At 39.0% G+C, this 12,444-nt stretch overlaps 1 protein-coding gene across 1 annotated transcript in view; it reads left to right on the forward strand.

The window, feature by feature from the left end:
• The window catches only part of LOC149219991 (PHD finger protein ALFIN-LIKE 3-like), a 166,255-nt gene that overhangs the window by 45,842 nt on the left and 107,969 nt on the right, over positions 1-12,444 (forward strand). Inside the window, exon 3 of the mRNA XM_089384593.1 lies at positions 10,603-10,831. Coding sequence (XP_089240719.1) covers positions 10,603-10,831 — 229 coding nt within the window. The remainder of the gene's footprint in view (positions 1-10,602; positions 10,832-12,444) is intronic.

A 12,444-nucleotide genomic window follows, 5' to 3' on the forward strand; every position in this document is an offset into this window, starting at 1 on the left:
GAAGATGCTCGTAGATGTTAATATCTTCAACTTGATGCCTTCTTGATTTTGATGATGATAGAAGATGTCTTCCTTCAAACGTGATCCTTCAACAAGAGGGAGATCACCTTGATTCGTTGATGATGATGATTATGCTTCTTCTTGCTTCTCTAGAATGTAGAGACTTTTAGATGCTTCAATGTGTAGTTCTTCTATGGATGAGCTAGGGTTTTCAAGTCTTCTTACAACTTTAGATTTCAGCCCTTCTTCATATTTTAGGCTTGCTATTGCAGGACTGCAATTTCGATTTCTCCTGTAGAAATCCTAGGTCACACGTGTGGCTTTAATATGGACAGACTTGCCTCCTTTTGACTTCGCTTGACCATGACTCCTCTTGACAATTCAGCTTGCTAAATAGTCATTCTTTAACCCAAACTTTGGCTCCTTTGAGTGATTGCAATTTTTGGCTTCTACTACTACAGGATGATGCCCGAACCTTCGCACGTGTGGAGGAAAATTAGACCAAAATAGAGCAGGAAATGCTTCGCTCTTCTTTATTATTCTTCCTTTGCTGGGTATAAGGCTTCTTTCTCTTTCTTGATCGAACTCTTCTTGATGCTTCTTAAATGCTTTTCTAGTGCTTCGACCCTTGAGTGTCCTTCTTTAAGCTGCCTTTCCTTGTCTTGACACCTTAGCTCTGATACCATGTTGAAAAATCTAGGGCAGCTAGATTAGGTGATTTCTCTTACTTTGGTAATTTCTTGTGATTTATTTTTATGTAACTTGATTAGCTTCTTCTTACACTTGATTATTATAAGTGTCCTTTATCATCAAACAACTACCAAACAATAAAATCAAAGAGACAATAGGACACAACATGTAGGCGATCAGGCAGGGCGAAAACCTCTCCAACTAAGAGGAAAACCCACAAGAATTCGTCTCTTCTTATAGAAGCTCAATTGACGAATTCCAAGACCTATGACCCTTGACCAAGACTCTTCAAGACCAAGTCAAACCTTGAATCCAACAACTTCTGCAATTTCAACTTGCCCAACAGATTCTTCTAGAACTTCAACCTGCCCAACACATTCTTTTGCAACTTTGATATGCCCAACAAATTCTTCTGCAACTTTGACCTGCCCAACAAATTCTTTTGCAACTTCGACTTGCCCAACAAATTCTTCTGCCCATCAAATGTAGAAACCCTAACATGAGAGAGAGAGAGAGGCCCAAAAACTTCGATCTAGTTCTTCTCCTTCCTTTTCATCCTTTTTCTAGCTTCTATCTTGAGAAGATCAAACTTGCTTTTGTGAGTCATAATGAGGTCGAGTTCCTTCTTATTTATAGGCTTGTGAGGGGTACAAATTGCTCTCTTTAGGCCGACTTGTTCCTTCATGTAGGCTGACTTGAACTTTGTGCCATGACGAGGTCTTAGAGGGTCTTTTGATTCTATTTTGACTCAAATAAATTTTCTTTACAATATGTAACATGCCCAAATAGGTCTTCAATACAAGACAATGTCTCAATTGACTTTATGACAAACCTAGAAGCACTCAATGGGTGCTTGACCTAAAAGTAAATTTCCCTTGAGCATGAAACCCATGCCTCAAGAATAATAATAATATTTTTTTTTTCTTTTCATTAAATACATAAAATCACGATTACATATGCCATTATGAAGACTGAACCTAGTTACATATTTCAACATCAAGTTGGTGGAAGTCCTTTGGGAGTTTTGGCAAGTGATATATCTCTTCAATGTGAACTATGGCACCAAATATTTGCCCACTTACATTACAAAGCCTTATTTGGGGTAAGGAAGATGGTCACAGGGATGCCCGAGTTTAATATGAACCATGAAGGAATCTGTCAGGGATGTGTATTTGGGAAACATACAAAGGGACCAGTCCCTTCTAGTGAAAGCAAGACAACTGATATTCTTCAATTGGTCCATTTTAACATGCCTGTTATGCAATTTTTGTGGATGACTTCCTACGAAAAAGATGGATTTATTTCTTGAAGAAGAAGGTTGAAGTGTTCAATTGGTTCCGTTCTTTCAAGGCATTGGTGGAGAATCAAACAGGGAAGAAAATCAAGATGTTAAAGACTTACAATGGAACTAAATATGAATCCAATGAATTCAATGACTTTTGCAGAGAGGTTGGCATTAAGAGGGAGACAACTGTTCGATACACTCCAGAGCAGAATGTTGTTGTTGAAAGAAAGAATCGAATGATTATGGAAGCCACTCGTGCCATGATCTATGATTAAGGTCTACCAAAATTCTTATGGGGAGAAGCTGCCAACACTATTGTATATGTTCAAAATAGGAGCCCTCATTAAGCCTTGGATTTCAAGACACTTGAGGAAGTCTTCACTGGTAAGAAACCTGATGTTTCTCATTTTAGAATCTTTGCCTGTCCTGTATATTTTCATGTGCCTAAAGTGAAAAGGAATAAGTTGGAAGTTTCTGGGAAGAAAGGTATATTTGTTGGATACAGTGAAAATTCAAAGGCATATAGAATATATGTACCTGGTCAAAGAGATGTGGAAGTAAGCAGAGATGTTACCTTTGATGAAGACACTACCCTTAGGAAAGCCAAAGATCTCCCCATCTCAAGGAAGGACGATGATGATGTTGCCGAAAAACATGAAGAACCTCTAATGGATGAGCCTATGCCCGATGTTGATGGCTTGATGGATCCTCTTGATCCACCTCTTGGTGATCCCTCTACCTCAAGGAAAAAACATCTATGGCTCAAGGATACACTTAAAGATGCTGAAAAGCATACCGCTCCAAGAGGGACATTTCGCGAAAGTAAGAAGCCTAACATGTAACAAGGGTACTTGGCTGCCATGAGTACATTTAATCAAGCTAAATGTTGCATGTTTGGAGAAGCTGTAAAACACCAGATATGGAAAGATGCGATGAATGAGGAATATGAATCAATCATGAAAAATGATGTCTGGGAAGTGGTGCCTAGACCCAAGGACAAGTCTGTGGTCACTTCTAAATGGATCTACAAGAAAAATGTGGAGTTGACGGAAGTGCTGAAAAGTATAAGGCAAGGTTGATAGCTCGTGGCTTCTCTAAAAAAAGAGTGGAATATGACGAAATATTGCATCGATTGCTTGATATACCACTGTCCGATCTATAATTGCTCTTGCTGCCAATCAAGGATGGATCCTACATCAAATGGACGTGAAAACTGTCTTCTTGCATGACTCATTTAAGGAGGAAGTCTATTTGGAATAACCGCAGGGGTTTGAAATACAAGATCGAAGGTCTCATGTATGCAGGTTGAAGAAATCTCTCTATGGGTTAAAGCAAGCCCCTAGGGCTTGGTATGAAAGGATTGATAACTATCTTATGAAGTTGAGATTTACAAGGAGCTATGTTGATCCAAACCTATACTTCAAGGTTGAAAAGGACATGCCACTTATTTTGGTCCTTTATGTTGATGATCTCTTTCTGATTGGTGTAGACCCTCTCATTTGTCAATGCAAAAGGGAGTTGAATTTCAAATTCGAGATGAAGGACGTAGGGAGCTAGGACTGATACATTACTTCCTAGGCTTGGAGGTTTGGCAAAAGCCAGGCGAGATTTTATTTTCTCAAGGAAAATACATTGTGAAGCTATTAGAAAGATGTGGGATGGTGGAATGCAAGTCTGTGTCTACTTCAATGGAACTCAACTTCAAGAAGCTATGTGGAAGTGTCGCTGGTCTGGAATTGGCAAATCCTTCTGAATATAGACAACTTGTAGGAGCCCTAATGTTCTTGGTAAACTCCTGACTAGACATATGCTTTGCTATAAATTCTTTGAGTCAATTTATGGTTGAGCCTAATAATCATATACATTGGGTTGCTGCAAAGAATCTCTTAAGATATCTTCGTGGCACTATCACTATGGTTTGAGATACACTGTTGGGAATTTGAGGCTACATGGATACTCTAATGCTAACTGGGCTAGCAATGTGGTGCATAGAAAGAAAATGTTATGAAACCAGCTCAAGGAAAGATAGAAAAGATAGATCAACACCTTAGAATTCAGCCTCTTCGAGGGGGCAACCTCCTTTACATTACATAAATGAACAATTATTGGATGATACAAATGACAAAACTTTCTTTCTATATATAGGAGTCTAAGGAGTCACAATATAATCCAGCCGACCTAACAATAATAATATAAAGCCACAAAAATAACAATAGAGGGATTCTATGGGGCATAGAAATAACAATATGGGGGTAATAGGGGCACAACAATGTAAATAAGGAGTATAACTACAATAGTAATGGGGTAATCACTAGTATTATAGGGACCCAACATGCCCCTCTCCTTCAAAAAAGTGTTGTCCTCAACGCTTGAGTAGTTCTGGATACTTCTGCATAAAATTCTCATCCTTCCATGTGGAATCTTCAGCGGATAAGTTCTTTCACTTGATAAGATACTCTGAAATTGATCGATTTCGTAGCTGTCGAGTTCTTGTTTCTGTGACTGCTTCCGGTTTCAATATAATTTTTCCTTCCTCGTCAAGTTTTGGCAATATTGTTTGAATTGGGAGCTTGTCGCCTATAACCTTCTTTAAACATGAAACATGGAAAACTGGGTGCAATCGAGAAGCTGCAGGAAGCTCCAATTTGTATGCCATAGTACCAATCTTTTGCAACACCTTGTACGAACCATAATACTTTGGTGATAATTTATTATCCTTCTTAGCTTGCTTTAGGGACATTTACTTATATGGTTGTAGCCGTAGGAATACCCAATCACCTATATCAAAACTTCTTTCACTGCGATGTTGATCTGCCTATTGTTTCATTCTATTTTGTGCCAACACGAGGTTATTCTTTAAGAGTTGGAGGACTTGTTGTTGATGTTCGATGTGATGTTCCACTGCCTGAACCTTACAATTTTCTCTTAAATATGATGTGATGGATGGTGGTTGATACCCATAAAGTGCCATAAATGGGGTCATTTTTGTCGCTGTATGGAAGGAAGTGTTATACCACCATTCAGCGAGAGGCAACCATTTGACCCATTGTGTTTGTTTATCAGATACAAAGCAACGAAGATATCCTTCCAAACATTTGTTTACTATCTCAGTTTGCCCATCAGATTGAGGATGATAAGATGAGCTATGAGCTAACTGAGTACCAAGAGAAGAAAATAATTCTGTCCAAAAATTTCCAATGAAAATGGGATCTCTGTCACTTACAATAATCTTTGGGTTTCCATGTAGCTTTTGAACTGTTTCCATAAATGCAGTAGAAACTGTACTGGCTTTAAATGGATGTGATAATGCACAAAAGTGTGCATACTTGGTAAGTCTGTCAACTACCACCATGATGACACTCTTTCCCTCAGACTTGGGTAAACCTGTGATAAAATCCATTGGGACCTCCTCCCAACGTTGGCTTGGAATGAATAAAGGTTGTGATAGACCTGGTGTCTTAATTGTTTCAACTTTATTTTGTTGGCAAACCAAACATTCCGCCACAAACTTTTGAATATCTGATTTAAGGCCACCCCAAAAAAATTCCTTCTTAACCCTGTGGTAAGTTTTTAAAAATCCCGAGTGCCCTCCTAAGGGAGAAGTGTGCAATTCCATAAGAATCTTTTGTTTTAGCTGGGAATTCTTACAGAGGTATAAGTGATCTTTGTACCATAATGAATCATTTTGCTAGCTAAATGTATTAGAAGTACTAGAATCTTGTTGTAGCTTTCGAATAAGTGCCCACACTTCTTCATTATTCTTCCATTCCTCCCTTGCTTCGTTTATCCAATCTGGTTGGATAATAGAAATGGCACACAACAATGCTTCCACATCCTCATCCTTTCTTGAGAGTGCATCTGCCACCACATTTTGCTTCCCTTTTTTGTAGATGATTTCAAAGTCATAACCCAACATCTTTGTGACCCACTTTTGTTGCTCTTCAGAGGATAATCTTTGTTCTAAAAAGTATTTAAGGCTATCATGATCCGTTTTTACCTTGAAGTGTCTTCCCATTAGGTAGGGTCGCCATTTCTTAAGTGCATGGAGTATTGCCAACATTTCCTTCTCATAAATAGCTTTGCTTAAAAACTTTCCCTTGATTGGACGACTTTCAAAAGCAATGGGTCTTTCATCGTGCATTAGAATAGCACCAATTCCATTTCCTGAAGCATCACATTGCACAATAAAGGTTTTTGTGAAGTCCGGTGTAGCTAAGACCGGTGCTTGGCACATTGCCTCTTTAAGATGTTCAAAGGCCTTTGTTGCTTCCAGAGTCCATGAAAATGAATCTTTCTTCAATAATGTTGTTAGAGGTGCTGCTATTCTCCCATAATTCTTAACAAACTTGCGATAATACCTTGTCAACCCAAGAAATCCTCACAGATGCTTTATGGATGTGGGGATTTTCCATTCCTTAATGGCTTTAATTTTGCTAGGTGTCTACCTTAACTCCTTCATGAGATACAATATGACCCAAATATTCCACCTCCTGGACTCCAAAGAAACATTTGGATCTTTTTGCATATAATTGTTTCTCCTCCAATAGTTGTAGCACCCTGTCAACATGTTCAACATGATCCTTCCAAGACTTGCTGTAGATTAGTATATCATCAAAAAATACTAACACAAATTTTCTAAGGAATGGTTTGAAAATTGAATTCATCAAACCTTGAAATGTTGAAGGTGCATTGGTAAGGCCAAAAGGCATGACCAAAAATTCATAATGACCCTCATGAGTTCTAAATGCCGTTTTCAGAATGTCTTCAATCTTCATTCTAATTTGATGATATCTCGAACGAAGATCCAACTTGGTGAAGTAAATTGATACATGCAATTCATCCAGTAATTCATCAATGATAGGAATGGGGAACTTATCTTTAATAGTGAGCTTGTTGAGCTCCCTATAATCCGGACACATGCGCCATGATCCATCCTTCTTGTGCACCAATACTACTGGAGCTGAGAAAGAACTTTGACTCGGTTGAATTATACCAGCCTCTAGCATTTCTGCAACCATACGTTCAATTTCACTTTTTTGGACATAGGGATATCTGTACGGCCTGATGTTTGGAGGAACACTTCCTGGAATCAGATGAATAGCATGATCATGATCACGCATAGGTGGGAGACCTTTGGGAGTCTCAAATACCTTGGAATGATTGTCCAGGACTTTTTGGAGATCTGGAGAAATAGATGATTCCAATGTGGAAACATCTAGCGAACATAATTGTGCAATTACACCTCTTTGCTCCTTTTTTAGAAGCTTTGTCATGCCATTAGAGCTGATTATCTTTCCTGGTTTCCCTGCAATACCCCTTAATTCAACTTCCTTTCCTTCCGTAGAAAATTTGATGAAAAGTTCTTGAAAATTAAAAGCTATTGTACCCAAGGATTGTAGCCATTGGACTCCTAGTACAACATCAACACCTCCCATTGGAATGGAAAGCATTGGGCTAGTCAATACATATTCTCCCATGGATAGCTTGATATTATGACACTTTCCAGAGCAATTTGTTGTTCCTCCATTTGCAATCATCACTTGACACTCTGGTGCTGGATATAGGAAGCAATTCAATTCTTTTGCTACCCTACAATGAATAAAATTGTGGGTGCTTCCTGAATCAATCAACACTATTACCTTTTTCTTCTTGATTTGTCCTTCTATCTTGATGGTTTGAGGAGTGGTAATTCCCGCCAATGCATTACAAGATATGGTCAGATTTATTTGTTCTTCATCTAGGCTTTGTTCCTGGAGTATATCCTCTTCTTTTGACCTTTCTTGCTCCTTTTCTTCTTCCTTTTCACAATCTATGTAGAATAATTTCTTCTCAGCACACTTATGACCTTTTGTGTATTTGCTATCACAACTGTAACAAAGCCCTTTTGCTCTTTTTTCTTCCAATTGTTGTCTTGTCAACCTTGTAGGTTGTGGAAGACTAGGGGCAACAACACTTCCGTCTTTATAGTTGTGAGTGGTATGCTTCCTAGTTGCCATAATTTTGCTTTCCATTTTTCTTGCTAACTTGAATGCCTTCTCTAATGAATCAGGTTCCCAAAGGCGAACATCATGTTGGATATTATCCTTTAAAGACCCTATGAACACATCAATCCTTTAAAGACCCTATGAACACGTCAAGATATTTCTTCTCCTTGGCATCTGCTTCAATTTCTTGAGTGAGCAGGAAGCAAAAATCGGTTGCTCTAAGCACTGCTGACATTGAATATATTACAACTAGTATGGTTTGTTGTGAAGCTATTTGGTTGAGGAAGCTCTTCAGTGAGCTATTTGAGCATGTGCTGGATACCACTGTTATCTATTGCAACAATCAAAGTGGGATTTGCCTTTCAGAGAATCTCGTGTTCCACGACCGCTCCAAGCATATTGATATCAAGTACCACTTTATCCGAGATATGGTACAACGAGGAGCAATAAGGCTCCAACACATCAAGACAGATGAACAGGTTGCGGACATCCTCACGAAGCCCTTAGGGAAGGTCAAGTTCTTAGCCTTCCGAGAGAGACTTGGAGTCATGGAAGGACCCTCCCATGAGGGTCCCGCTTGAGTTGGACATTGAGCTTTGGGAGCTCCTAGGGGCCTGGGGTACTTCTTGGAGCTATGTGCGACCATAGGGTGAGTGGTTCACCTTCCCCTATAGGTACGTTGTGTACAGGGTGAGTGGTTCACCTTCCCTTGTGATACCCCATGATGATATATGAGAGCATAGGGTGAGTGGTTCACCTTCCCTTGTGGTTGATGATATATGCATAGGATGAGTGGTTCCCCTTCTCTTATGGCATATGAGTAGGATGAGTGGTTCACCTTCTCCTGCGGATGCCCCAGCATACATTCTACCCTTCTAGTCTGGGACTCTTGGGAAGTACCTCTCATTTGGCCAATGAGTTGGGAAAAGTGGTTAGGGACCATAACACTACAGATGGACGCATCGTGTATTGCCATACTCCCTATGTCTAGGGTGCATGATGTTCAAAAACTTGGTCGCTCATGATCGAATCTGATTGGGGTTCTACCCCTGGTTATGTGGACTGACTTTTGTCAGTGGAGAGTGGTAAGATCTTGTGACTCACACTTGATCGATCCTTCTTATTATCTATGTCAATCTTCAGCAAAGATGAGACAAGATGCAGAGATAGTACATGATGATCCAGAGGACGTGATGATGGTATTGGCAGGTGGAATTCTCCCTAGTTGAGAGGGAGTGTTAAAATGTGCAACTAGGGCCAAATTCCACTTTGGACAGCTCATTTGAAGAAGATGATTATTGGATTGAATTCCTCTTTCTGAAAGGACCAAAATCGACCTAAGAATCACTTAGTGTGGACAAGGAGAAATATGTTTTTGAAGTGAAGCCCACACATGTGCATTTGGTCAAGGTCAGCTTGGGGTCAAGTTGGGCAAATTGATCCCCCTCCATCACATATAAATAGAAGAGACTTCAAACCTCATTTGGCACATTCTCAACACATCATTCGTTCTCTCTCCTACACGTGCAAGATTTTTGGAGGCATCTTTGACTGTTTGGGTTCACTTTCTGCAGCAGAGAAGCTTGACTTTGTTTGATCGAGTTTCTCCTCTTCATTTGACTTACTTTGAGCACCAAAAGTTTGATCTTGGAGGGCCGAGTTGCTGGGCACAGAAATCGAGGAAATCTGGACACTTTAACCAGCGTTGACTGCTGTTTTGACCGCAGGAAATTACAGCAGACTTTCTCTCTCTTTTGACGGAGTTTGACTGGACTTTGAAGAACTGTTTTGGGCTGTATTTGACCAGCAAGGAAGGCCAAGTTTGACTTCCCTTGACTGAGCTCAAGGAGCACTATCTTACTGTTCTGTTGACCACTGTTGACTTTCTGGTTAAGGCTGTTTGACTTTGACCGCTGTTGACTGGGAGCAGAATTGCAGATTTTGATTGCGCCATCTATTTGACTAAGGACAGTGGTATTGGATCATCTATTGTACTCTATTGTATATTCTCTCTCTTCTAAACATTTGATATTAGATAAAAGAAGAATTGATCAAGGGTTTTCCCATCTTGGGGTTTTTCCATGGCTTGAGCCAAATTCTTGTGTTCTCTTGTCTTGGCCTGTCTTCTGCATTTTATTGTTTATGTTCTATCTACAGTTACTGTCAATGTGAATTAATGGTTAATGTGATTGCTATTGGTAATCATCATTGGGCTAATAAATGGACATTGAAGTAATTGTTGCAAGCATAGAACATACCATTATTATCTAAAATTAACACATTGTAAATTATTAAATACTAGTTTAAAGAATGGGAATTTGTTTTCTATCTCAGACTTGGCTTTTATAAATTTTGAGAAGAAACAGACGGGTTGTTTTAATCCAGATGCATGAACAAGCAATCAGTTATGCACAACATCATTGGAGGCTCGATGTCTTTTCAGGCAAATGTTACTCATTAGTTTTATGGCATATGGATTTATAACCTGGACTTTTTGTTATATCCAATCTTTTAAGGTATATGAAGTAATTAAGACGTTTCTTTTCCTTCCCTGTAAAATTTTTCCAATAGATTTCATATGATTTGTTTTTTTAGGATTATAACAGATAATGATCAAAATCATTGCATGCCTTTTTTTTACAGACAAGGAGAACTTGTGCCTTTATGGATTCCCAAATGAATCATGGGAAGTTAATCTCCCTGCGGAGGAGGTTCCACCAGAGCTTCCTGAGCCTGCATTGGGAATCAATTTTGCAAGGGATGGGATGCAAGAAAAGGATTGGTTATCATTGGTTGCTGTTCACAGTGATGCATGGCTACTTTCAGTTGCCTTTTATTTTGGTGCACGATTTGGTTTTGATAAAAATGACAGGTAGATTTTCATCATTAAGTAAGCTAATATATATTTAGCTACTTTCTCTAAACCACAAAATCACGAAGTAAAATGGTTGAAGATTCTCATAATGCTTATTTCCGTTGTATGAAGATTCTGCTTTGTGTACTTCATAGTGCAGGAAGGATTTTGACCAGGTGTTCACTTTAATAGCTTGTTTGTTTTTGCAGAGATAATCCATTATATGTTAGCAAGGGTATATAATCTCTTAAGCTAGGTTTTGTGGGTTGTCCAATAGATGCAATCATTTTACAGCCATTGAGAAAATTTTGTCTGTAAAGTATTAACACAACTAAGAATTGAGGGTATGATTGAAATTTTTTGTGACTGCAATGTTTGTAATCTGTGGATACTGGGATAAATATTATTATTTTTCTTTAACGATGCTTCCTGTTTTTGTTTTTTTGTTTTTGTTTTAATTTTTTAATTTTCTGCCATGGTGAATTGGTAACTCATTCAAGTGATCTGGGCGAGGCCCAAGATCTAACCTAGTGGCTGCCACTGTAACACCAAGAGTATATCCAATAGCCTGTAAGCCAAATATACGAGTAATTTATGACTTAGCAAGAGCTGAGACTCCACGAGGGTGGAGGAGCCTACTCCTTGAGCCTTATCACAACGGGCCAAAGATGTCCCCCAGTAGGATTTGAAACCGAGTGGAGGGGATAACATCCCATTGTGCCAACCACCTGGTCATCCCATGAGGAGACTTTCAAGATGCTTCCTGTTATCGCACATATTAGCAATCTTACAAGATCTGGCAAGATGCTAGAGCAGCACCACATAGGACAACTGCCCACTGCCACTTTCGTACGAGTCCCTACTCTTTAGACCAACTCCTAAAATGCCACGGGAGGATTCCCTACACAAAACAAATACTCCACCACAGGTTAATATACTAGTGCCTATGAAATCTCTATTGGGTGATGGGGTCTAGGAGTTAGTTTAAACAATTGCCAATCCGAAAATGATAATTTATTGCAAAATAATGCAGAATAGTAATCATAACACTCAATAAATGACGAATAAATCTTTGAAAAAAACACAACATTGAGTGTAAGACAACCCTTACCAACTTGAAGACGATTTCCCTTGATATTACCTTTTGGTATGTGGCTGGAAAAAACATTTTTTTCGTGCTGTTTTGGACCGGCAAACTTGCAATTCTGCAGAAAAAATGCAGAAACCAGCAAACTAGGGTCCACTTCAGGGCCACCCACAATCCGAAAAATATGCAAATAAAATATGGCTGTGGGGTGGAAGTGTTAGTACATTGAAATAGTTTTCCAATGAGCCTACTATGACTTCTAAAAGCTGAGTATTCCAAGAGACTAGGGCTTTTGATCCCGGCAAGGTTGGGATGAATTTTCTACTTTAAACAATGTCTAATAAGCTTTTGGAAGTAAGAAAATTGAATAGTATTGAAGAGATATACTTATAGATGCCAAATTCCCTTTGAAGGGCTTGTTGTACTCTTTGAAAAGGTGTCTATAACCTGCTGTTACAGATCTACAAACCCTTGGACAACAACCTGTTTTTGATGAATTTGAGTGTTATTTGTGCATAACAAGTCACTGTACCTCTTGGGCCAA

Source organism: Pinus tabuliformis, chromosome Q (assembly GCF_031772625.1).
Source record: "Pinus tabuliformis cultivar Carrire ecotype Pingquan chromosome Q, CPIR1, whole genome shotgun sequence".
NCBI lineage: Eukaryota > Viridiplantae > Streptophyta > Pinopsida > Pinales > Pinaceae > Pinus > Pinus tabuliformis.